We start from the raw sequence: 26,704 nt of genomic DNA, 5'->3' as shown, positions 1-26,704 counted from the left end.
GCTGCAGTATTCCAAGATCGCGGAATAAAACGCTGAAGGCGCGTGAAAGGAGGAGCGCGATATGCGGAAAACGCGGGACACGGGGGATAGAGGGCAGAGGTGGGAAGGAACCGGGCATGCAGAGGATGCCATCGAGAGGCCTCGTCGCTGAGAAAACATCGATGCTGCATTTACGTGGAGAATATTCCTGGGTAACCCTGCATCCGTAGCGAACGAACGAGAGAGAGTTGACGGGCCAGCGAGGGTGGCGCGCCAGGGGATGGGAATAGCGGAGGAAACGGAAGGTGGGAAAAGGGGGACGCGATACCGGCAGCTTGCTGGCAGCTATATCGAGTTACGCTCCGGCGCCTATCTATCCACCAGCCCTTCGAATCTCTCACCACGGCTCTCTCCACTCTCCAGCTTTCTCGTCCGTCCACCCTCCGTCCTCCTTCCCCCCCCGCTATCCCCCTCGCGTATTTTACATCGAACGAGCGACAACGCGTTTTCGAAATATACCGACAACAGCCACTGATGTCACCCTGCCGCTCGTATGTCCTTGCTGATACAAACGCAAGGCATTTGCACTCGATCATGTTGAAAGTAAAATAGGTGATTTAAAGGAGAACTTGTTTTCCGAAAGTATGATATACGGTGAAATGTTCGTGTAATATTGTTATGGAAACAATAGCGAGATTTGTGAAAGTAATATTTCATATATTGTCAGCGTAGAATTGATAAATCACTTTTTTTGTTGAAAAATATTAATTGTACATAGATAATGATATATGGAGTGAAAATAAACTTTTACTCTATTGTAGTTCGACAAAATCTTAAGCAATCCAGATGCGTTCGATAACACGATAAAAAAAATAAGAGAAATATCTTTTCAACGACGAATGGAACCCCGGCCCTTTCGTCGAGTTGACTGTCGGGATGATCGCGGGAAAAGAGAGAATGCTCAAATGGAAAATCCGGGAAATTCCCTCACGGTGGCTATCGATGTAAGTCAGGACGGCACGTAGCCGTAAATGTAGGGAATTCAGCATCGGCGGCCGAAATTGACATTCGGAAGCCGACTTTCTGGAAAGGGATCTGATCTAAAACGCCCGCCAGCTGCCGCAGATTCGTGCATTCCCTTCAATACCTCTACCTCTACCTCCTCTCTCCCTCGTCTCCATCTCCGTTTCCGCCGCGGTAATCACGGAAACGGGATTTGAAATTCGAGGCCTCGTTAATGGCCGGTGACACTCATTCGTCGTTCGTGCGGTAATCGGATCGACATTCGACGGCAACCTACCATTTGCGCTCATTTTTCTTACAAGAGACGAAAAACATCGTTCCGTCAACGTCATTGGTTTCATCCATATCTCGACGTATCTCATCCATATCACAGAAATAACGACCCTTCTTTTGCGCGGGGCAAAATGTCTTAGGATGTCTCGCGTTTAATCCGAGGTATCGACTGTATCACGAAAAAGCACAAAAAGCAGAACTTTTATCGATAATATATCGCTCTATGTTTCATTTATGAAATAAGAAAAAGCATCGAGGATATGCCCAGGGTATTTTAAAATCGTCTAGAAAAATTACAGTTCATTGACGTATCTATAGCGGGATACTCCACAGGAGCAAACAAGCGGCAAACAGGACCTGGATGACACGAGTCAATATCGATCAGTGTTCGGTTTACATCCTGTTTACCCTTGTTGCACGCTCCGCGAAGCGCGCCGGGCGCCGGCGCCGGCCTTTCACCCAAACGTAGAACGAAAGCTGATAAATTAACGCATTAATTAATCGCAAACCGGGAGAGGAGTTAGGGAAAGGGGACGCGACACTCAATACGACGCGAAGCGATGGAGATATAGTGTACCCCTGATACGGCCGACGAGCATCATACGCAGCTGTCCCGAGTTATCCCGGAATTATGCTGGCCTGCGTGAACCTGTCCGCGAATAACGGCCTCCAGTCGGTTCGCGTGCGTGGCACGTCGGCGTAGATAGCAACTGTCTCGCGTCCCCGACGTGTCCCGCTCACTGACACGTGGGTAGCCGTCGCACACGTGCGCCGGTGCGTGCTATTCCGAACAAATATGTATTCGCCGCTACTGCCCGCCGCGCCGCCGGCGATGAGCAACGGGCGGAATTATGAATGCCCGATTCGTGCGCTCGTATAATGACGTGGCCGGGTAAAACGCCTGCTCAAATATACCACTCGGAAATTGGAAAGATGCTCCTCGTGAAGGAAAATCCCCGAATCATTGAATATATATATATATATAGGCTAAAAAAATACGTAGAAAATACGATTTACTCTCATATTACTGTGACATAAAATAATAAAGTTCAGTAACGTGAATTCAGAATCCAAAAATGATTCGAATAATCACACGAATCCTAGTATCAGACAGTGAACGTTTCTGTTTGCAGTAGCGACACAATTCAAAGACAAACGAAATTTTAACGTTAATTTATCAAAGGAGTGCTACATCGACAATATTTCACCATTGCTTCTCTACCGTCGCTTTTGCCTTGTGAATTCGTTGCAAAAGGACTTTCTATATTCGAGACCGAGCTGATTTTATTGGATAAACATGGCGTATCCTATCGACGTAATCCTATAACGGTTGCTATCGTTTATCCGCGCTACTCTAACAGAATTTGTAAATTTTACCTACTCGTAAAAATGCTCGGTATTCGGCGGCAGTAGTCAATCTCGTCCCGTCGAGTAAACATTATTCCTGCCGGTTTCGCCGTGCTGTCAGATACGGCCTCATTCGGAAAGCGGATGTGTTCCCCAGCGAATGATTTTTTTTTAGTTGCCGCAGCATTAAGAATGTAAATGGAATTCGAATTCCCCTGGTCGATCAGCGAACATGTGCTCGTCGATAACGTAAATCTATACGCGCCGCGTACGCGCGTATCCCCGTCGCACAGGTGGCTGATGTCACGCATCTTACTTACGTGCTGCCCTCCTGGTCGCATATTGCGTGCAACCGGACTCGGGTGCGTTTGGACGGACGCATGAATGTCCGATACGCGCTTTGAGGGTCCGCCGCGACCACGGCAGGAACGCGTTTCGCAAGATGGTAATCGCAGGTTGACGTGTCCCAGCGGTAAATAGAGTGTAGCCGCGGTGGCAACCAGCGGCGGTGGAGGCCGACGGCGAAATTCGCAATCCCGTCCGTGATGGGATTTGACGATGTTGCCGTAGATTTTGCACGTCGCGGCTTGCCGCCTCGGATAAACAGTGACGCGACGGTATTCAGCGCCGGTCGCCTTTTTCAACGCATAAAGCCGTCGCGCCAACGGATTTTATCTTGACGGACGCCAACATTTTCGTCCGCGATTGCGATGTAATTTAACGTCGAGAGGCGCTCTTGAAACTTGGCGAGAAAGAGACGGTATATCTAATTGTAAAAGTGTCCAAGGATAATAGGATAAAATGTACGTTCCATCGTTAAGGTGTTTAGTGTGAAATAAAATGTTTGTGTCGTACGAAGAGAAATGTGGTTTCCTTTTTAATATTACATATATTTTACTATTTCCATCACGTTTCCGTCCTATTCGTCAACGGTGGTTGCATGAAATATTCCTTTTGGCTTTCGCCGTAATTGTTTTCATGTAATCGACGGTACCCAGTTCTGGTTAGGTAAGATAGTGTTAACAAGCTTTACATAAGCAACGATGCAAGCAACTACCAACCACGGCGACATCAAAGAGAATCCGTGTTCTCCATTCTGATCCATCGTTGGTATAGAACCACCCGCGTATCGAACTAGACCAATAAAGCAACATCGAAGCAAGTCGAAGGACTACGCTAACACGTCGTGTGTCGACGTGAATAAATGATTTTCGCGAATCGTAGGAACAAGGTAATTAAAAGAGTTAAGAACGTTTCGCAAAATCATACTGTGAAAAGAATTCTCGACAAAATACCTCTGACAATAGACAAAGATAAAATTTGTATTATTATTTTGAAAATCCCTGAATGTAATATTTGTGCAATATTGATAAGGCTTTGATATATTTCTATTAGATAGTATTCTTCTTGCAGTTAATTTACAATCGTTGTGTAATAATACTGTAAAATGTGTTCTTTTTTCAACGAATACCTTGTTTGTTTATAACAAGACTACATAAAATAGCTTACAAACAGTAAACATACTGTCGCTTCTATGTTTCGTCAGGTGCGTCATACGATGGTACATGATGCACCTGACGACATCGTTCCAGGGATTCTCATTAGCAAACATTGCATAACCAATTCGCAACCAATTGACGGTGGCATCAAAGAGAATTCGTGATTTTCCAACGGACCCATGGCAATGACCCTCTCGAGTATTTCACTTAACATCCACTAAGCAACGCACGAGGGACCATGCTCTCTTTCTCTCTCTCTCTCTCTCTCTCTCTCTCTCTCTCTCTCTCTCTCTCTCTCTCTCTCTCTCTCTCTCTCTCTCTCTCTCTCCCTTTTACCCTCTCGGCCATAAGGCAACACTAGTTTCGCGAGAGCTCGAGAGACGTTTCTGACCGCCAATCAACCGGCGGGCGATAATCGCGGCTCGGTCACGTCAATTAAAATCGCTGTCAATCCCGGCGGGTGACTCAAAGGCGAACTTTCTGCGTTGCGGTTGCTGCGTTCGATGTAATAGCAGCAGGGTGCACGCGCGAGGGATGAATAGCCGCCAATCCTATGCGCGTCTATGTCCGTGCCGCTTTGCTTGGGGGTACAATGGAGCGGCGCGCCTGTTTCCCGGGGGGAATATCAGAGAAAGGAGCGTGGTGCGTTTCCTCCACCGCCCGGTCGACGTAACCCACCGCTCTGCCCATTAGCCGCCCGCCGCCGGTGAGAGAGCACTTCCTGGTAGCCTCGGCCATCGTTCGCAAAACCAGCCGCAGGCCACAAGCCTCGGTTTCTGCAAGCCGTAGCCTCTAACGTCACGCTACTCCAGGTTTGACCTCCCGCCGATAGCGTAATTGTTTAGAAACCCCTTGATCTGTAATTTCAGCGCACCCAACCATCCTCCATCCTCCCTGTGCGCGTGAAACATCGTTAACACGATCTCGCTTCCTTGCCGCCGCCGCCGCATAACGGGGGGTGTCTTCACTCTCGCTGTCTCTCCCTTCTCGCCCGGCGCGTACGCTACTCGATAGCTCTCGCGCGTGCATAACGCGTGCTTCGCACGCTCCGCTCTGCGGCGGTTATTTGTTTCGCGAGATTGAAGGAGGTGTGCGAGGAATTGATTGCGCTGCATCCGGAGAAACATCCATGGTTGAAAATCTTGGATGAGTGACAACGGAAGCGAAAAACGGAGAGTATGGCAAAGCGGATTTCTTGTTGATTATTATGCTCTATTGCGATTGGATATAAATTTTAATGTGTGCAATTAGCATATTGCTGACTCTTTTCCTAATAATTTTGCATATTTTTTATAGAAATTTTAAAATTAGAAAATACTCAAAATACAAAAGTACATACAGAATCTAAAAGTATCTACATTGCATGAAATAATAAATTTAAAACGTTGTGAAAACGTTATAAAAAATAATTTTTTGTACTTTTTGTATGTGGCACGGTGGCAACAATAACGGTTGTTAAAAAAAAATGAATATATCGCACAATAGTGCAGAGTATCAAACTTTTACACTTAAAAATGTATAATCAAATATATGTACATGAATTAGAAAATTTTTCCATTATCACATTGCACGTTCTTTCTACTCTCTCTTTCTCCCTCTTCCTCTCTTTCTCTTGATTTTTTAAAAATAAAACAGTGAAACCAACGAGAGTACATTTCTAGCAACGACAGATTTATTCTACAGGTGGTCTGAAATTTAGGCGAATTTTGGTGAAATATATTTTCCGAGGGAAGATCTGACGCGAGAGAAAGAGAGAAAAAGGAGAGTTTCTGTCCGACCAGAGCGTGACATCAAATTCTTTCTGACGGAAATAGTTTCTCGGAGTACACGAGAAACTTCACCCTCGTCCCTTTCATTGGAAAATGTGTACGACGTGTGACTTTTACTCAAGTCAACCGCATGTTACATACGACATATACTTCACATCCACACCGCTCTCTCAAGTTCATGAAATTCTTTAGAAAGTCACGTATGCGCGGCCGTCGGAGCGAATTCACAGAAATGCGTCTGTTTAACTTAACTTCTAAATTGGTGATAATTTAAGATTATGCTTTCCATGCAAATTATGTGCATGACTTTAAATGTAGCAATAGCTATATAAAGTAATGTACTGAATTAGCTTGTGTGTGTGTGTGTGTGTGTGTGTGTGTATTGTATAAAAATATTATATATGTAATATTAAAAGTTACTCTCTTATATAAATTTGACTAAATTTTCGTCCACCGTTATTTCATCCTATCCGCTATTTCTAAACGCGTTATTTCGAAATTTAAGTATAATATTCTTAAAATAAAGATATACGCAGAGATAAAAAAATCGACTTACGATATCCTCCAGTTTTGAGCATCCTTTCCTGGCGGTGCAGACCAAGGCGACGATGACTCCACCGCCAAACATGAGCAGGAGAAACACCGCTAATTTCCAACCGTGATCTCTTTGCGGGATAAGTTTCTTGGCCGCCGGTAACCTGGCGACTTCTGCCGTAGAGACGCCGACGCGAGACGCCCTCACGAGGATCGTCCTAAGGCGTCTCGACGCCTTCTCACAGGCCATCTTCGTCGGGTTGCTCTTCGAAGCCGATCTTGACTTCACGTGCACGTGATCCATATCTTTGGGATTTTCACCGTGTTCCAGCGTTTTTTCGAGACAAATTACACGTGCGAACTCGCCCGATCCTTTTGCGAAGGAGAGATCCTAAAGCTCTCCAGCTGCTTACAGCCTGTCCAAGTTCCGAGCGGTGCACGAACGGACATCGGACGAAGTATCGGAGTATCGGCGATGTCCGGAAATGGACTCTGTCCGCGCGCGCGACGATCACAATATCTCTACCAGGAGATACAGGATTCACTGAACTTTACCAAGACGCTACAATCTACGCGAGTATTCAAATATCGCGCGGTCCATTTCGTGATTGAATTCCTTCGTGTCGAACACGTCGTGCAACGTCTCTTCGGAATTTTTCCGGACCACGGACTTTACGATTCACCCCGCACTGCGTTTTATCACTCTCGCGTTACGCTCATTTTGAGTACAAGGATCGTAGAGTTACACAAAGGAATATGATTTATCATTATCTGCCCGTCTCTTGTCGATCTGATTTTTCAGTCAACTTGATTTAATGTGTTTCATCCTTCTGTTTCAATTATGGAAATTGCGATTTTTTTTGTCCGAGAACGGCGACGGTATTCACCGGCATTTTCCTGACTATCAGATTATTCGGCTATTCGGAACGCCGCCGTCGTCGTCGTCGTCGTCGGTTTCGCCGCTCTTACGTGAACTCTTCCACGAGTTTTACGATGTTATACCGGACGATTCCGTGCTATCGCGGTGGCACTACGTGCACCCTCACCCTGTAAACCACGGATGTAACGCGTCCCAAAAGTCGTTATAGTTTTATGTCGCGCGACGTGGGAAGACGCGGAACGATATGGTTGAGGCTCGAATGAAAAAAGAGCGATAAGAATCGCCAGCCAAATAGAGAGGATTGCCACCGAAAGGTGCTATATCACCCCGGATCTTACTATTTGCCGAATGACACTCGCGACTTACCCTTCGTTGATCTGCCCCAGCTTTCGACCACCGTCGATTTCTCGTTATTTGGAGGGCCACTTTTGTTAGGACTAGAGCGGGTAATATTTCAAACAAGAGATTTCGGGAAGATTGACGCGAAGATTTCAAAATTAGATAGGTCAGTACTATCTGCTTGTCTTCGTCTTCGCCTTTTGCGTCAACCTGAAGAGAATTTCACCCGATACGGCTTGCCTTCTTGCGTTGGTGAATCTTCCGCACCCGTTCATGGATCGAGGAGGGACCGCTCGTTGTTCGTTGATCGAGCGACTAACGTGAGATCCGAGTTCTCATAAAGACACGATTAATCTCGGCAGCATGATCATTTCGCCGCGACCCGATGACCAGAAGGGAAATTAATTCACCTCGATCGAACGAGCGCTCACACGGCCTCATATTTTTCCGGGGAGATGCTTCGTGGCGCCGTCAATTTTGCTTCGATTTTACCGTTCGACGCGCGCCAGCCCATCCGTTTCTGTATAGCGTAGCGTATGGCCGACGGTGCTTTTATTCGCGAGATATTGGCACTTTCACGGTTTATCCAGCAGACTCCTTTTATGACCAAAGATGAGTCCTCAATGGCCGAAAGACACTGCGCCTTTTCCAATTGCCCGTCGTTTCCTCGTGTGTGATATCTGCGAATCAACAGACGCAATTTTTTATTACCGTTCCGCGCCTTTCACCCCTCTACGCGCGAGACTTGCGAATCGCGCTCCGTAAAATTTATTATTTCGATCAGCATCGAAGCCCTGAATTATCGAATCCACAAAATTATTGAAATCAAGTGAGTTTTCCTGCTCGGAAATACCTAAAAGTTGTTTATCTTTTTCTCATTACTTTATAGCAAAGAATCACTTTTCAATCTACGAAATCGCGCGAGTACCAAAACAACTGACAGCGCAATAAATACAGCACGGAGCGCGACTCCATCGCCATAAAATTCAGTTTGGAAAACAGGCGAAAGTCGTCCAGCCAAGTTCGACAAATTTCGCTGAACTGCGATCGACGTATAATGTGTCTCGAAGTGGATGGATTTCGAGTGTATTAAAGATGGAAGCAATATCGGAGATGGGATTATCCGCGCGCGCGGCCAGTTATACCATGACGAAAATACTCGTCGCCGTCTCGCGGAGCGTAACGAATGGTTCGTCACAAGGACTGTGTTCGGGGATTAAGTGAGAATTATCTTGGATTCCGCTTCTCGAATTCCATCCGCTTCATCCCGTTTCCGTCAGCCCGCGCGCGTACACGCATATAACGGCCGACCGGCTCCTTCTTTCCCGTAACTTTTTTCCCGCTTAATCTCCTCCCCGCTGGTAATTGCGTTATTATACGTCTAACGAAAAGTACGCTCCTTTTCACAGCAGTCACGTACGAATATATCGTTTCCCGGCGCGGATACGATCTCATTGTCCCCCCCCCCCGATGGTTCTAAGCGCCGCTATGGGTAGAAAATCGTTTTCTTATAAGAGTTACGAGAATGGAAAAATGTTATATAAGTCTCTGTATATTGTCTTTATGTTGTATTTATACATTTTACGAGTGCGCGTGCCAGAAAGATAAATAAGTCTTAATTGAATGGTACCTCTTTGTTAATTGACACTTCTTACACGGGTTTAGAAACATGAACTGATTTTAAAACATTTAACAGCAGTGTTTCTCTTACCTGATGGCATTTTCGTTTACATTAAATGCAATTGAGAAAATAGTCAGTTTTATCGTAACTGCAAGATTAATATTAGCACCGAAAGATGAAGTAATTATTGCAAAATATTGTTGCATTTTATATATTCAAGAAAAAGCAAACGCGTATAGTATCACTTCGGACGGGCACGCCATTTATAAGATAACAGAATGGCACGGAGAGAGAGCGATTCCGAAATGTTCCCGAGTACCGGGGGTGCCGTATCTATTGAAAATTCCAGCAGTGGATACAAACGAGCAGAATGGAGTCCAGCCGACGGAAATTACGTCGCGCGCGGTCCGCGGGCGTTTCTGGCTTACACCAGCGGTGATTAATTTCGGGAGATTAGCGGGGTGCCGGTCGTTAGAATTAAATCGAGGAATATACCGGTCGAAATCGCCTTGTCGGCTCTGCATTAGATCGTCCAGCTAATCAGCTCGTCGCAATGGCCGATGGATGTAACTGCCGGATCTAGACCGCATTAGAACTTAACGGATCGTACACGATCTTAACGTGGCGCGTTCGTGTGCGCGTTACGTAAGTTCACAATTAAAAGCTACGTACTCTTAAGCTGGCTGGAAGCACACCGAGGGGGGCAAAAGGGAGGGAGGCAAGGGCCGGACCGAGAACGAGACCTCAAAATGGTGAGGTTCCTTGGCACGTTCTCATACGCGGGCTCTCATGCGAATGTTACGACTATTGCAGTCTGGAGAGTTTCGAGTGGAAATTAGCGCGGCGCGATTAAGCTTATGCCCTCTAAGGCCGAGATTATCGTTAGCGAGAAGTGATTTAGATACAGGCCGGGCTCCCGTGGAAAAGTTGCTAAGTGTTGGGGCGCAACACAGCGGCGCAGCGGCGCGCGGCCGTTCGGAGCAAGTTTGTGACGAACTCCCACGGACTTGTTCCGCAAAGTCGTTTGCGATATTATCGCGAATATATACAGTGCGTGTATGTGTCGCGTGAAGCATTGCCGTCTGAGTTTGCACACGAAAATTACTCTCCACGGCCGAGGAGATTCGATGAATCTAGAAATCCGCATATAACGCGACACGTTAAACGGCAAATAAAAAGTAAAAGTCCAAAACTCTTTTTAAATTCCAACTGTTTTTTATCATGCATAAACAATTATCTCACATTTTCACGCGATTTTATACATTTATAATTCGTCAATTAGTTCCATTTATTTGATAGATCAAATTTAACCATATATATATATATATATATATATATATATATATATAAAAATATTAAATATATATCAAGAAAATGTCTACGGCAATATCTATATAATTTCACGATGATTGTTCGCTTCTTCTCCCACAATCTTCTCCCACATTCGCTTCGATTAATTTCGTGCCGTGTTAGTTCTTGCGATTGACTTAAACGAGAAAATATAGGCGACTGTGCGCATTGTTATTAACGTTGTCGGGATCCAAACTTCGACGTCCACGTTATTCTTTCAAACTCGTAGTTGGAGGCGCGTCGCGGGAGCGAACAAAGTTCCGAGTTTATGCTCGGTACTCTCGGTAGACCCCTTCAGGAGAGGGGAGTTAAATAAACCCGGAAAAGACGATGGCGTTTCTCTTTTTTCTTCTTCTTTTTTTCCGTTCCCGCGCGGTAAGCGTCGACGTTGACCATCGAGCTTCCAGCCCTCCGTCGAGCTTCCATCCTGCATCGCTCGTTCACTATTCCGAGGTCCAACCCCTTCCTCCCCCACCCCCACGTACTTCCCGGCTCGTAGATCGCGCCGTCCTTTATCGGATAAAACTCAAGGAAGAAGCACGGCCGGCGAAGCCATCGAGCGGCCTGCTGCTCGCCGAAGAAAATGAGATAGCTTAATAAGGCGGCGCGCGTCCTTCGGTGTAATTACGCGCCCCAAGTTCCTCGCTATTTTCGCGCTGCGAGTAATTAGAATACCGATAGCTTCAGCGAGAGCAGAGAGCCGGGAGCTCGCGCCACCGTCTCAATGCGACGCTTAAGGTCCCTATTTATTTCCGGCGAGAGATGTTACACAGGATTCGTGCCGCGCGCGATCTCTCCCCCGGAATTCCAGCCAGATAAACGTCGCAGACTCGGATTCGCTACGGTAATCGACACCGTCGTCGACATTCGTCGGCGGCGTCGCGTCGAAACATTAAATGCCGAGCATTATTTGTTCTGATCCGATTACAAGGCGTGCCAAGCTGCTGCAGATGTCTAAACAATTGTGATGTTCAAAGAGACCTCACCTATGTTGATAATTACAACACAAAGTGCTGAGAAACAATGCATCAGACGCTATAAGACGCCATATGAGATTTAACTAATATATACATATATGAACATTTTATTTTTATATAGTGTCTACACGTTTCTTATTTGAGAATAAATTGACAAATAGATATATCAGTTAGAAATTGAATAAAATTAAAAATAACACGCATCGTTATTCATACAATCTGTTACTAAAATATCTGAATATATTTTGGCCCATATATGTATACATAATTTAATGTAACATAACTCACTCTATGTTGGTGCTCTTTACTTAATTCGCATCTTAAATCTAAAGTTAAATTATAATTTTGGCAACTCGAAATAGCACTAAAAATCTTATTTTGATAATATTATCAATTTATAATCAGCCGGTACATTTAAGGATGTATCATCGGTACAGTCTTAGATGTATAGGACGCATAATTTTCAAAGCGATACCAAGTGGATAAAAATTTGTAAGAATATTCTTTTAGTCTTCCTGATGTGCTACGTATAAAATCAGTGAATTAAAAGTTTAGTAGATTTGTTTCTACTTTTTTGTAGCACATCAGGAAGACTAAAAGAACATTCTCACAAATTTTGATCCACTTGGTAGCGCTTTGAAAATTATGTCCTATACATCTAAGACTGTACCGATGATACATCCTTAATATCTTCAAAGTGATACTGTTAAAGCGATTATATCCTCGCCGAGTCGACCTATTCCGAGTTACGCGTCTCGAAGGTAAGACTTCAGGATCGCTCGGATGAATAAATAAAGCCTCGATGCTCTCTCTCAGTAATTTATCGGAGTGCTATCGAGCGTTCGATCTGAGGCGCAGCGGTGGAGGCAAAATGGAAGATGCTGTATTGGGTCGTACTGAGAACGGTAATTTAAATGGCATCGGCAGGAGCGAACGGGCGCGATGGAAATATTTTCGGCTGGAAATATCACGTTGCGGCGTTGAATGATACAACGCCTAGAAATTGAGTTGAGCGCATTAACGAAGCGTGGGTACGTTAATGTAGTTAAAAAAGAAAAACCGATGATTTTAATTTGCAATTTGCCAGCGAGAACGAATGGAAACATAACGGCGGCCGCCGTTATTAATTATGAAATCGATGGAGCTTTGCCGCGATTTATCTAATTTATTATTAGCGGGCTTAACTTCATCAAATTTATAGCGAGCTTCCGACTGCGCTCTCCCGATTCTACGTGTTTTACGATCGAAGATTTATGCTCGTTTCTGTCGGAGGCCAAACTCGTGCCCGTTTAAGTATCGGCGATCAATCTTTTCATATCGCGAAAATTTTCGACGCAAAATTAAGCATATTCGACGGGCAGGAAGAGGGAAGAGGAGAGAGAGAGAGAAAGAGAGAGAGAGAGACGAAAACACGTCGAATCTCGCTCGGCTCGGTTATAGCTTGATATATCGTCCAGTTACACGCACTCGGTGGACTTGCCGGGCTTAATGTGATTTACAGGAGGAACAGAAGTTTCGAGCGATGGACCGTATGTTTCGAAAGCCTCGGGAAATTATTGGATACGTGACAACTCGGGTTACTTTGGGCACGTCCAGAAGCGAAATTGACATCGGCGAGGACGGGCAAAGATAAAGTCGTAAAACGATATGACTCGTTACCATCGCGTCTCTCCACTCCGTACGCGACGCGTAACAACTTACAAGCAATAAACTTCTTCATCAATAAAATACTACCACAAATACTTTTTTGTGCCCGATGTCATATATATTTTTATATACGTTCCAAATTGTTTTCAACAGATACGAATCTTTTAAATTGAATTTAATTTTAGACAAATTTTGAATATTGCGATACATTATATGTGCGGAATATTTCGCGGTATCATAAAGAAATAAATAAATTTTATATATATATGTGTATATATATATAAACTTTGTATAAATTTCTAGTTCTTCAAGAGATCTATAGACTGAAAATCGCTAAAAATGGTATCTAATATTATCAAGATCAAAAGATCAAACGTGTCTGGCTCTTCGTTGATCATCGTACGTGATCGTCCGTGGAGTGTTCTCTTTCACTCTCCCACATTTCCCTCGAAAAGCTTCCAATGTAGAGCGCGAAATTACGTTCCCTACACCACGTCAAGCGTTAGAAATTTGCCGGCGACACTGCTCGTTTATCGCATGAAATTACGTTTTCAACAAAAAGTAATAAAACAAACTCGCGGCATGCAGATGTATTGCAAAACAAAGATCGGAGAAGCCCAGCTGTTACGCGTATTTGCATTTTTCGGAGATTTGTTTTCAAGAGTTAAAATAAACTGATATTACAACAATCTTCCAGATATTCTCTTTTTTAAATCCCGTCAGAAATGTAATTTAAAATGCGGGCTGCGACATTCCACATCGTCATCTGTTTTCATCGTTGTTTATAATCGCGAGTATTTTCTCGTGAGAATTAAGCCAGGCATGAATCGCGATTTTCCTCGCTGTAAATAATACAAACGTTTGTTATCCGCGAATCTGAAATATGCAGGCAAACTTTACTAATTTGAATGCGTGCCGTGAATAAAGATTAATGTATTCACGTTGCACGCAGGAAGAGTACATGAATAAATATCAGTTGGAGAGGATAAATGAAAATCGATCGGTCGAATTTAAAAATCTCCCCCAGCAAGGAAATCGCGTCTGTTGACCTGCTAAAAAAGCTTCGTTATTTTCTCGACTCATCAAATAGCAAAGTTTGCATCTTCGAGATGCGTTTAAAAAGAGATCTGAAAGTTTTAGATCCATCTCGAATACAAGTTTGGCAATTGTTCGTATTGTTATACTGAAATCGGCAAGGATTTGTCGTCGATGTTAACGAGAACTTTATGTAAATGCCGCGCCTTTCGTTTGCGGACGAAATTGCAAGATCTCTCAGTAAATCGCGAAATTATCTTCGAAATTTTCAACGATATCATCAGCGATCCCCAATCGACTGTTCCCTACGGCAGCTTCAAAAATAGTGAAAGACTTTAGATATTCAAAGCTTACTATTTTAATTATCAAATACGGCTAACAAAAAGAATTGATGCAAAAATAACACGTTTTAGTTCAGTCAAAAACTGTAGAATGTTCTGGACAGCACTTCTATTATTTTACTCAAATTTAAACTTCTACTCCGCTCGCTATATCTCATTAATCTCCAGTATTCTCTTGTTAACCCAGCCTCAAATTAAATTCGCGCCGAGAAGAGTTCATTGTCAAAAGCGCACGGTAGGTACTACTATTTTCACAAACAACTTTCTCAGCTCTCTTGTCACTCGTATCACATTCAACGTGCGGATATTGTTCTAAATAATTTTTACATATTAGGAAAGTTTCCGTAATAAACGCCGCAAAATAAATGCGAAAGTGGCAAGGCGTAATTATATGTATATCGACGACAAACGTGAAGGAATGAAGGAAAGAAGAAACGAGAGCAAAAGCGATAGCAAGAACAAGGAGCAAAAGCAAGATGAGCAAGAACGAGAGCGAGAGCGTGAAAGCGAGCGAGAGGACGAGAAAGATCGGGGGTATCCCTCAGAGGGTGAGAGAGCGTGCTCAACACGTGTTTCCCTTATCGCATTCATTTCGAACCGCAGAGTGCAGTCGCTCTAATGCCGGCGTGACGTTCGTCGTTACTACACGCTCGTCCTTTACCGCGTCGCAGAGCGTCCCGGGGGCGACTCAATAATTCTCTTTTATTTTCCTCGTCGCTCTCAAACGTGGCTACTGGCTACCTTTTGATCTATCGCCCTCGACGTGTCGGCGACGATTCATTTTTATTTACGATCCGACGCCGCCGGGCGATGAGATTCATCGCCTTTTCCACATCGCCCTCTTCTCCCTACCGTTCTCTTGTCCACCTCTTGATTCGTCCAGCTGTTTGCGATTTGATTTCCCCCTCGTCGAAATCATTGCCGGCACCTCGCGTTGACGGCCGGTGTATGCCGAGTGGCCGAGACTCTCTGATAAAAACTCTCTGGCGAAGCTATTTGACGAGCTTAAAACGAGGATTACGGAAATTCACACATAACAACGGCGGCGTCGCGTTGATTTCGTGATTAAAATTTTATCACATTCAGTTGATTTTATGTTTGGGCGTTACAACGCGAGTTTGTTTTAACAGTACACAAAAAATGTTTGTGCGCTGAAAATTAAAGCGATGAGAGATAAAATTTTTCTGCAAAACAATAATAAAACGTGAACAGAGACGTAATAAATGAACGATGACGCGAAATAATATAACAAATTAGCCTCTTAAGTGCAACTCGGGAAATTTCTTTTTACAATAAAGAAGGACAATTAGAAGAATCAAACATTGTTTTCCTTCGTAAACACTCGCAATGTCTGCAATAAGGTAAAGTTGTACATGCTGAAAAGATATCGCGGATTGATCTCTGCGCTTCAAAATGTTAGATATCCTTCGTTCATCTCACAACTCGGTCGTAAACGCGATAAAGGAAACACGTATTGAGCACGCTCTCATACTTCTCGCAGCCACTCACTTCTAGCCTTCATCATTATCTCTGTCTTCTCTCGATATAAGCTCACGCCCGTTCATATCGCTTTTTCACACCCTGCTCGCTTCCTCAATCTCATATCTCAAGCTCGTTCGACTTCCTCTTTCTAGAAATTTTCGACAACTCCGAAAAGTCACGAGGAAAAACGATAATTAAAAATATCGCTCTTAAAAAAATTGAATGCTTCCACAAATAAAATTTGTTTTCAATACAAAACTTTGATAGAGAAATAATTATTTCAAGTTTTGCTTCTTAATATGTGTGTAACTGAGAAACAAGAAAATCATTAATATATTTTGTGATATAAAACATAATGTAAGAGAATAAATAATGTTCAAAAATTGTGTAATTTAACAATGTCCGATTAATCCGAGGACAGGTCAATAAATGAGAATGGATTATTGAAATCGAGATGAGATAAAACTTTATATTACATCAAATTTCGAACGTGTTAAAAGTATATTTCCAGTTCCCTAATTTAATTAATTGGTTTTTGTATTATAAAACTGAATAATTCAATAATTCAATAATAAAAAAATTTATAATAGAAATTTTAAACCTACACAAGACCTGTTCAGCGAAAAAAAAATTCATATTATTAAACGTAAAATTAAATATTTTATTCTCCTTTTTTTTTAATTAACTGATATTTTTTAATTAAAAAAAAATAAAGTTTTTTGAATCAAAATTGCCTTTTCATTTATTCTTTATATATAAAAGCCATATGATAATCCATAAAATATATGCTAATTAATAAGTTTTATTTATTATTCGTTTACATATATATTTTTAAAATTATTTTTAAAAGAAAAAGCTTTTACAATATACACAAATTTTTACACATTATCTGAATTTCTAAGCATTATCGCATTGATAGGATTTTCAAGTAAAGTATTAAAATTAGAAGTGCAATCGTGTTATGTCTTATCGAAACTTTTTGAAATATTTCGCGTAATCAGTTTTTGTTTCGTAAGTCCGAGCAATGCCGAGTTTGATGGGCCACTATTAACGAAACTCTCTATACGTCGGATAATCCTGAATCGGTAACGACCGCCGGGAATTGGGTCAAAAGCCTGGTCAAGCGATCATTCGGCAATCGAACGGCAAATAACTATTCCCACTTGCACTCGTGCAACGCCAATTTTGTAATGATTCCGCGCACGGAAATGCAATCCACCGCACGCGCTCCTACGCGTGAAATCGATCTTTATTTTCGCGTGTACATCACGGAGGCCGAAAGTTTATGGCTGTGTTAAACGTGCCAGCACGACGTACGTTCTACTTCATCGATTCTACGATAGATAGAAGATTGCACGAGAGCCGATAAAAAGAAAAAAAAACCGACAATAGCTCGAGCTTACAAAAATTTGCTTGCATTGCAATAGGCACTCTGAAATATGTAGATATAATAGCACAACGGCTGTCAACATTAGCAGAAGTAAGGCAAATTATACCTGTTATCCTATAGTCGACTCACGAATAACGAAACGACAGTGTTCACGGAACACTGGAGAACGGGTTAATCGATTGAAATTTTGCATAAATCTGACCCGTCATGACGTAGATGGTTTCAGGGCATTCACCGACCCGATATAACCGAAGTTGCTTGGATTATAATCTCAAGGGACATTGCGAAGAAACTAACGTCAAGATATCGAATTTCTGGTTTGCGCGGTATTTTCCTCAATAAAGATTAATAAAACTCTTCAATCTTGTGATATAAATAATCTTTTCACGAACATGCATGCATATATATGTTAACCTGACATAAAACTAAGAAAAAATCCATAATCTGGATAATTCAGATACACATCAACCTTGTTTAATTAGTTTTTATATCGCTAAGTCAAATAAAGCTATACATTTTGCAATAGTCATTGCTACAAAGATTTTATCTAAGAAAAATAATCCTCATCTATCTCGTTTATCTCTTCTTCTGCGGAATTCGTCGCGTCACGTTCGCCAAAGTACCATCGATCGCCGGGCGATAATTCGGCCGATGATGATCGCTTCAATTTTCCATGTGTCGATTGCAAATGTGAACACCGTCGTCGGACGAGCGAATACCATTTTTCTCGCACGTGAGATTGCTGCGCGTGGCTCTTAACAAACGTCAAGTCATTGTTATCGAACGTTCGAAGGGGACGGGTTTCCGGCGCGAGAAAGAAACGGCAGAAGAAAAACCGATGAGTCGAGGCAACACTATGATCGATCTTGGACTATTCTCGACGGGGTTTATAAACGAAGCGTATCAAGGCGGACTAACCGCCGCTATTTAGTATACTGAAGGTAAACTCAAACGCTAAGTAATTAATTTTTAAGTGAAAACCTTGCGTAGATTCTTCCCTAGAAAATTTTCCGAAAAAGAATTTCAGCGCAGCTATTAATAGCGCGCGGATTGCATATTGGCGCTCGAATGGAAGCGCATGAATAAACAAGAGACATTAGACGCACGCGAGATTGACGTGAAACCATTATACGATCTTTATTTATATCATCTGAATGGAGGATTCCTGATGAAAATTTCGTAGAAATATTTGGATTCAACTTACATCTCACGTCTATAAAACGGCTGCAATACTATAACTGCAAGTCTTCAGATCATATATTAAGCATGCAGACCATGGTAAATGAAATACTGAGCAACCGAATTAATTCTCTGCATTTAAAACTTATGAGGCAACTAGTATAAAAAGCGTGCAAAATGTACAGCGTGAAAAGGATAAAACTCGCGACGGTGCAACGCAACGCGGATAGCTCAATGCGCATTTAATTAGCGGTGAATTTTTCTCTTGCGTACCTCTAACGAGTGTACCGCGACGTTGCATCGCGGCAATTGAAAACGGAAGAGAAATGCGAGATAACGTCGTGTCTAAGAGTGGAAGCAAAAAAAAGAATGTATATGTACCTACATATATGTATATTATACGTTCGCTTACATACGTTCGAGAACGGACGCGAATATCCGGCTTTCGTTAACCGTTCGCGACTCGATTTGCTCGGATGCATGTCATTCGTACCGTGTAAATATCGCGGGGAAATCGAATTTACCCGTCCAGTGGCGTATGTTCATGGTAAACGAGGACATTGCGAATTTCCGCTATTCATTAGGCAACCGTTCAGCCTTATCTCCCGCTTACGTATTATCATATTATAGTTATTGAATATTTCAATCCCATAAACCGCATTCGCTCCTCATTAATTCATACTCATAATGAAAGAATTCAATTATAACCATTGTAATCCTACATTCATACGTACGTCTTCTCATCTGATACTGATATATATAAATGACTTCATTTGGATATTGAAATATCACAAAACTAAAAGATCAAGAGATAAAATAGAAAAATCATTATTGCATAATGTCGTGAAGCAATCACAGAAGAAAGATTTCTCGTATATAACATTTTCCAAGAACAAGAAAATACGTGTCTCGAATGATTATTATTACAACTATACGAATCTTCGTTCCTTTGCTTTTGCCTATCTCACTCCCATTTACAGTGCCACATCTAGATTGAATGGAATGTAAATTACACTTATCGCATTCATGCCGGCAATTATTCAGCGCGGCGCTGCAAAATTTCCTAGCGGACGTGTGTACCGGTTTTTTAAAGGGCAGACTCGTTCCTTTCGCAGAACGCAACCTGGCTCTAAAAGCACCGTGTGTCCCTGCGTTTCTCCCGTGTCTCCCGGAATCCGGTAAAAACCAACCTGGTTGCTCCAGCGCCGGAGTCCGTCTGGGTCATCCAGAGAGAGAGAGAGAGAGATAAAGCTCTTCCGGGCGGATCGAAACGCAGCTGCAGCTTCTCTACGGTACGGGATACCGCCGCCGCGCCGCCCTTCTTCTCTTCGGGCTGGCTCGCGGCTCGATAGAAGCGAAACAACTCCTTCGGCACTGCACACCGCCGGGGTAATACGCGACGAGAGCGGGACGCCTCGTGTACCGGCGATCACCGGTCGTGCGATCCATGCGACACTTTCCGCGGAGGCGTCGCGACGCTCACTGCGGAGACTCCGCCGCGTACCCGCCCTTATAGCATCGTGTTGCGCTCGCACTGCGCCCCCTGTGCCCCCTGACCACCCTTCCACCTTCCTAGTCCGCCGCACCACCGCCGCCACTCTTTCCCACGTTCCTCCCTCCCCACCGACGCCTCTCGCGCGCAACCCCAACCCTCTCGCGGCCCACCTTACGAGATAACGCGAGCGCTCGCTCGAGGGACCGACCGGTGCGCATTCTTCGGAGATACTTCGTCGCCTGCCGGTGCAGCTGGAGCTTCAGGTAGGAGCGAGGGAATGGGCGCCTTCGTGCTCCTTCGGTTACTCAATCCTTTGTTTGCGATTGCATTACAGCGGAAAAATACGCTTCGCCGTATCCTGCGCTCGCTTTATCGTCGTCCCGTGCGCGCGGACGATACGTCTCGAGAATCTGCGTACTTATCAAAGGTCTACTGACGGGACGCGGATGACCAAACCTTCTGCGTAAACTTTGCGTCGACAATAGTAAACAGATATCAGTAAACCATTCTAGAAAAATTAATGTGACGAAAAGCTTTGCAACAAGACGCTCAACGCGACGTTCTTTTATTATTATTTTATTTACGACACTCGTTCGTCATAAAGCCCCTTTCGGAAATATTGTAACGCGGTACACGTCAGCCACGTGCTTCAGAAATGGCCGAGATATTTGCTCGAGCTTTTTTTCAGCATTTTTATATGGGATCGATTTAAGAGCGGGCAACGCATTCCCGGCCCGTCGAGGCAATTAAATTAAAAGTCACGCACGTATCAAGAGAAGTAATTTCTGCTTTTACGGCACGTCCAGGTGGACTCGCGTATCAGTTTACGGAACAATGCAACTGCTCAAGGGATAAAAGTGCCTCTACCTTAGAGTTTCGGCGCTAACAAAGTTATTTACCGCGTCAGGCGCAAATGCTAATTTAAGAGGTAACCGCTATAATGACGCTAAAGTCAAACCGACGAGCTGATAAGATTTAACTTGTTGAGCGTCGCGACAGACATTGAGCGTCGCTAGCGAGAAAATACATCTCCGTGCAACAAGAAACTTTAACTCTGGAAATGCTTCGGAGCATTTCTAGATGTCAGCGAGTTAATTCCGACATTTACATTCGCGTCACTCTCGATCGATAAAACGCTGATTTCCCGACAGTGACAAGTTTGATAACGGAGATATATATTCTTTACTGGGCGAATAAATAATATAAATTTTTTTCTCGCGTAGTGAAAATTGCGAAATGGAATATAAAGACAATTGGATTATGTCAATGTCGCAAAATTTTCCGCTGTCAGGAACTGTCATTTCTCCCAATAAGCTCTGCGATTCTCAATTAAATATGTAACAGGTAACGACAGTATCAGTGCGCAATAATAAAACATTGAATTATTTCATCAAGTGTGCATAAATCAACAGAAGTAACGATATTATGCTCGCGCCATGTTTGCTAAATTTTGATTATTTTAAGTTTTCTATTATTATATCTATTTAAAATTTTTTTATTTCCCTCATAAAAATAAAAATAATATTGACTATTCATACACAGAAAAGGTTGATACAGTATATAATTTATTAATTATTTTTTTAAGAAAAATAAACGTCAAAAAGCGTCTTCTTTTTAAAAACCTCTTATATTTCTTTAGACTCTAACATATCTAATGTTTCCGTGACGAATGAACAACAATGTATAATAACATTATATAAGACAGATGTTACATTCAACTTTCTTTTACGACGAAACATATACTTGTATGACACGTATTGTCGCTCTAGAAAATTGCGATCCTGAGTAAGGTCGACACGCATCGCATTCAGCAGGGTGCTATAAAATCCTTATCTAGTTAATACCTAAGAGATGAAGATATGTATCACGACGTAATGTTAAAAAAAAAAATATATATATATATATATAAACATTCTTTGTGACGTAGTTATTCGTTGAGATAATGTACCACCATTTAGACTTGTACAAATATGTTTGAATTATACGTATTTGTTAGAAATATATATATTAATTAGATAAATTGATTACACAACTTGACTAAAGAGTAGAATTCTGTCGCTCATTTACGCTATTTTTAGATAACATCCATCATTCTGACCGTATTTTCGACCAAGTCTTCAGCATCAGTAATTCATCCATCGTAGGGACACACGCGTATCACGGTATCCAAACTCATCAGAGGGGAAGAAAAACCCAAGGGTCAGAGCTCAAAGAAGTGCTTCTTTCGAGGGTTAGACTCCTTCGTTCGTGACATGACCCTAACTACTTCTGTCAGACGACCACGTGGTTATCCAGCTATGTTTCACATGAATATCTTTTTTATGCTTTCTTTCATCAATGGATTGTACATTATTTAATGTAAGATGCTTAAATAAAAAAAAAAGAGATTTGTTATTCAAGAAAATTACATTACGATTACATTACAATCAGCATATAATATAATATCCATTGGTGTGGAAGCAAGTTATTAAGTGAAACATTTCTTGAAATGTACAATTTAAAAAATTACAAGGGAATTAAAAATATATATAATGCTTACAAAACATTGATCAAATAATTCTTCCCAACTTGATATCCTAAAATAAAATTTGTCAAAAGTTTTACTCAATAATTCGCTTAATATTTTATTCAGTATTGTTTCCGTGGATTTTGCAAGGGTATTACATTTCAGTGATACACAAAGTGATATGTGTATCAAGAAAGAATAAACCCCAACATATGATTTCCGCCTCACTGAGGAGGAAAAAGAATGTGCGGGTCATGCCCTTAAAAAAGCTGCCTTTTCGACGATCCACGGGACAGCCCTTCAGTTTTCCAGCTGAGAGGATAATACTGTAGTGATCCTGCGGCCATTCCCAAGGATGCAGGACAAAATTAAGCAACACTAATGTGAAATATCTTGTTTATTTGACAACAGTTTCGCCTTTTCCGGCGTGGAAGCGCCGCCGCAAAGTTATTGTACAAAAATTATTATTGACTTTTGCTGTACACACCTAATCGCTAGCGACTATTTACAGCTTTTTCAAATATTATGTAGAAAATATTCTTATAAAACAAAATAGTATCTTCAAATAATCCGCGAACAATCTCGCTTTCGCTTCAACGTTCATTCGCGAAGATACGTATAAGGCACATATGTATTATCAAATTTTCAGACGGACGTAAATCATCGCATTGTAATTAAATGACGAGACGATGATTCGAGGAATTTTCCCCCCACCCGAAACACAAACCAAAAGTTACGTAAATCCGCGATCGGTGAAAACGACAGTTTCACGGGGAAGCGACAGGTCGATCGCAAGTTTCTCTTGGAGGACTTGCTGCTCCTTCACTTCTACGTCTTCATCCTTTTTAGCGCTCCCTTACACCACGGAATAGTCCTCGATCAGAGTCTCGCCAAAATGAGTTACAACGTAATCGTGATAATACATCATTATACAAAGTGGTTGCCCGATGATGAGGCTCGCCCATACGACGATGTTGCCCCATCTGGCGCCGCAGTATCGTTCCGCCATCTTGCTCAACACCGACAGTGGTATCTGGAATGAACAATTAGCGTTGCACGACCGGAATTTCCGTACTTAGGGACGGACAGGGTAGATCTTGTATGTGCACACAAGATGTAGTGCGCCACGTACGTTCATGTAAAGCATAGCAAATGATGTTATAACGTCTGAAATCCCGGAATATGACAAAATGTACATAATGATTAAAAGCACATTAACCAACATCTATTAAGAGTAGTTTAACTCTAGCGCTTTACACGCATTCTTTTTCCGATTGTGTTTAATTTATTTGGAATTTTAAGGCTTGATCGCAAACTCTTTATTTTATTTTCCAAGATCAATAATGATCATCACCAGTCCAGAATATTATTGAAACTGTCTAAAGCCAGTCTTTGAAGGATCAACAAGAATTTCTTGATATTACAGTCAATATTTGCACATTCAACAATACACGCGAAGGAAACGCGGGCAACTCTTACCTGTCCCATCATACCCATAAACGCCCATATCTTGAACGTCTTCAAGGGTACACTGACAAGATACTCGTGGAAGAAAGCGCTAATAAAAAAGACAGTTACCGACGCCGTGGTTTTACCATAGCCCATTTCTACTACTGGAATATAAAGATGTCTGTAACATAAATGTATCGTCAATAAAATACATTGTATTCGAATGCAACATAATCAATTTTCATTTGTGTGTATGTGAATTCTGTTCAAAAAATAAAGTGCAAAAAATATAAATTTTTTTATATTAAAATCATATAAATTTCTTTCTTTGCTTCTATCCTATGATGCTTTTATAAAAAAAATTGCTCACGTTTCGGCAGAATTGCACATTCGACCTAATAGAATAACGTTCTAAACGACTCAATCGATTAAAGATTCTGATTCTAATCGTGGAAGGAGTATATTTAGAACACGTTCGCCTATTACGCAGACAATATCATTATCGGTGTCACAAAGGAATACGCATTTCTACGGTATCCATTCTCAGATGGCGGTTATGCTACGAAATACACGCGAAAGCCGTTAGGCCGATAAGGCAAACAAAAAGTACGATGGCACAAAGTCGCTCCAAAAAATTAATGCAATATTCAAGAAAGTTTCACAACATTCCGGTTTGGTAACACTCTGCCATTATCGTTTTCGTTTGGTATGGCCGAATAAGCAGAACCGGGCAACTCGAGAAAGAGTCGTTAGCCGCTTGGCTATCGGTGGAGATGCATCGAAAAGAGAGCAAGACGCGGAAGAACATTTTAAGAGAGAAAGGAGGAGGAATGAAAAAAAGAAATATAAGAAGAAAGCAGAGGGAAGAAGAGAACATTCAAAGGTGGGACGACGACAGTTTTAAGGATTTCGGACCATGCACGTTTTGCCGCATCCTCGGGAGTCTCGGGACTCGTGCTCCCGCCAGATCCTCCTGCGCATCCCATCGTGCTTTCTTTTCCTGCAATCAAAGCGTCTCCCTCGCGGAAGACGTTCGGAAATATCTCCAGTTATAGGGGTATTATAAGTGCCACGGGGGGAATAACAGCCTTAAGTGCGCATCGCGATGCGTATCGGCTTTTGCCATTACAAACCTGAAAAGGCGCCGACGGTGGTCTCAACGTTCTCGTCAACAACGACACACCTCCATGCGTCTACGTCGCCCCTCTCGTCGTCTAGGGAGCATTTCCATTTTCACCTCGACCACCCCCGCGCATCGCCGCGGATACTATGGCTGCGTGCCAGTCGCAGCTTGCAAATGCAGCTACGTATCTCGGTCGTAGAAAAAAAAAAAAAAAAAAAAAGGAACGAGCAACCGTAAGCGGGCAGGTGCGTCGCCGAGATAAAAAGAAGCGCGAACGCCGGAGTGAGACTTTGAAATTCGCGTCGCGGAAACTCACGCGCGGCGGCGTCTCATTAGCGAGTCTTATTTTTCTCCATTTTTGTGTCATTTAAAAAGGGAGCATGGCCAGTCATTCTCACGGTACGTGTCGCGTTTTATAAGGGTATATCATAAGACAATCCCGCTCTGGTTATGCAGCGGTGGCTTACTATTCTACGTTACGTCACGTCTGTCGGAACTAACTTGAGTAATGCGGTTCTCTTTAGCACAATAAAATTAAGTTTCTTCATTGCGGTAATATTATTCGAGCTTAATGCCAATGCCCCCGAGAAGAAAAATGCGTGGAACACTTGATAAGCGTCCCAACGTATCCTGTCGCAAAATATCTAATATCCCACACGCGAAAAGCAGTAGATTGACTCTTTATACGACATTCATGGTAAACCTCGTGCAGTTGGTACATGGCAATTCCGACGGCTCCCCTTTCTCTCGGTCACATAATAAGAACTTTGTACGGCCACTTTTACAGGGATTTAAACTTTTCTTTTGGGCTACTTTCGAAGTACAAAGAACCGGCGCGAGCTCTTGAAAGGAGGTCGTCACTATGGGCTCGAGTTGTTAGGTGCACGTGCGATGGGTAACCGTGGAAGATGGAAGGCCCGCCGGAAAAGTCTTTCGGAAGTTCGCTGATTGTATTGAGCGGGGGATGTATAATCTAATGTGGCGGCGACAGCCGAGACGTATGGGTTGAGGGAGACATTTTAGGCGAAATAAAAGGTTTTCACAAGAAAGCTCATTCTTATAAGACGAAAGCAGACTGTCTCTCGTATTATAACGTCTCACATAATATATATACTTCATATATATATAACTGTTCGAAAAATGTGTACACATATATAAACTCGAGCTGCTCTCACAATGTCGACAAGTTTATTAAGTTAATAAAACTTTCGTAATTTTATGAAAAAAGTTGATTGCACGAAAGTTAGAGACAACCAGTACCGGTGACATTATTTTTCTTATTTTGTCTGATGTTTGTACGTAAAATTGATAAGGCACATCGGCTGAGACTATACACGAATGTTTTGACGTTAAAATGACGGTCATAGTTGCAAAATAACCTCAGCGAGACGCGTATTGCATTATTATATAATCATGTTATCTCTACAAGTCACATAGGTGCAAAGTAAAGCGCTGGAAGAGTTTTT

The 26,704-nt window shown here is 42.5% G+C and overlaps 2 protein-coding genes across 3 annotated transcripts in view; both read right to left on the bottom strand.

Moving 5' to 3' along the window:
• The window catches only part of LOC143902743 (uncharacterized), a 36,818-nt gene extending 16,651 nt beyond the window's left edge, over nt 1-20,167 (bottom strand). Inside the window, exons 1-2 of the mRNA XM_077415910.1 lie at nt 19,856-20,167; nt 6,447-8,323 (exon numbers count right to left, since the gene is read on the bottom strand). Coding sequence (XP_077272036.1) covers nt 6,447-6,728 — 282 coding nt within the window. The 5' untranslated portion in view covers nt 6,729-8,323; nt 19,856-20,167. The remainder of the gene's footprint in view (nt 1-6,446; nt 8,324-19,855) is intronic.
• Nucleotides 20,168-23,048: 2,881 nt separating this feature from the next.
• Mdy (diacylglycerol O-acyltransferase) overlaps nt 23,049-26,704 on the bottom strand; it is a 95,210-nt gene continuing 91,554 nt past the window's right edge. For both annotated transcript variants that reach the window (XM_077415909.1, XM_077415908.1), the window contains 2 exons: nt 24,146-24,296; nt 23,049-23,699 (listed from right to left, as the gene is read on the bottom strand). In XM_077415909.1, the coding sequence (XP_077272035.1) occupies nt 23,523-23,699; nt 24,146-24,296 (328 nt within the window). In that variant the 3' untranslated portion in view covers nt 23,049-23,522. The remainder of the gene's footprint in view (nt 23,700-24,145; nt 24,297-26,704) is intronic.

Source organism: Temnothorax americanus, unplaced genomic scaffold (assembly GCF_048541705.1).
Source record: "Temnothorax americanus isolate GAGA-0224 unplaced genomic scaffold, ASM4854170v1 Scaffold4, whole genome shotgun sequence".
NCBI lineage: Eukaryota > Metazoa > Arthropoda > Insecta > Hymenoptera > Formicidae > Temnothorax > Temnothorax americanus.
Note: the sequence above shows the minus strand (reverse complement) of the source record. Positions and strands in the feature narration are given on the sequence as shown.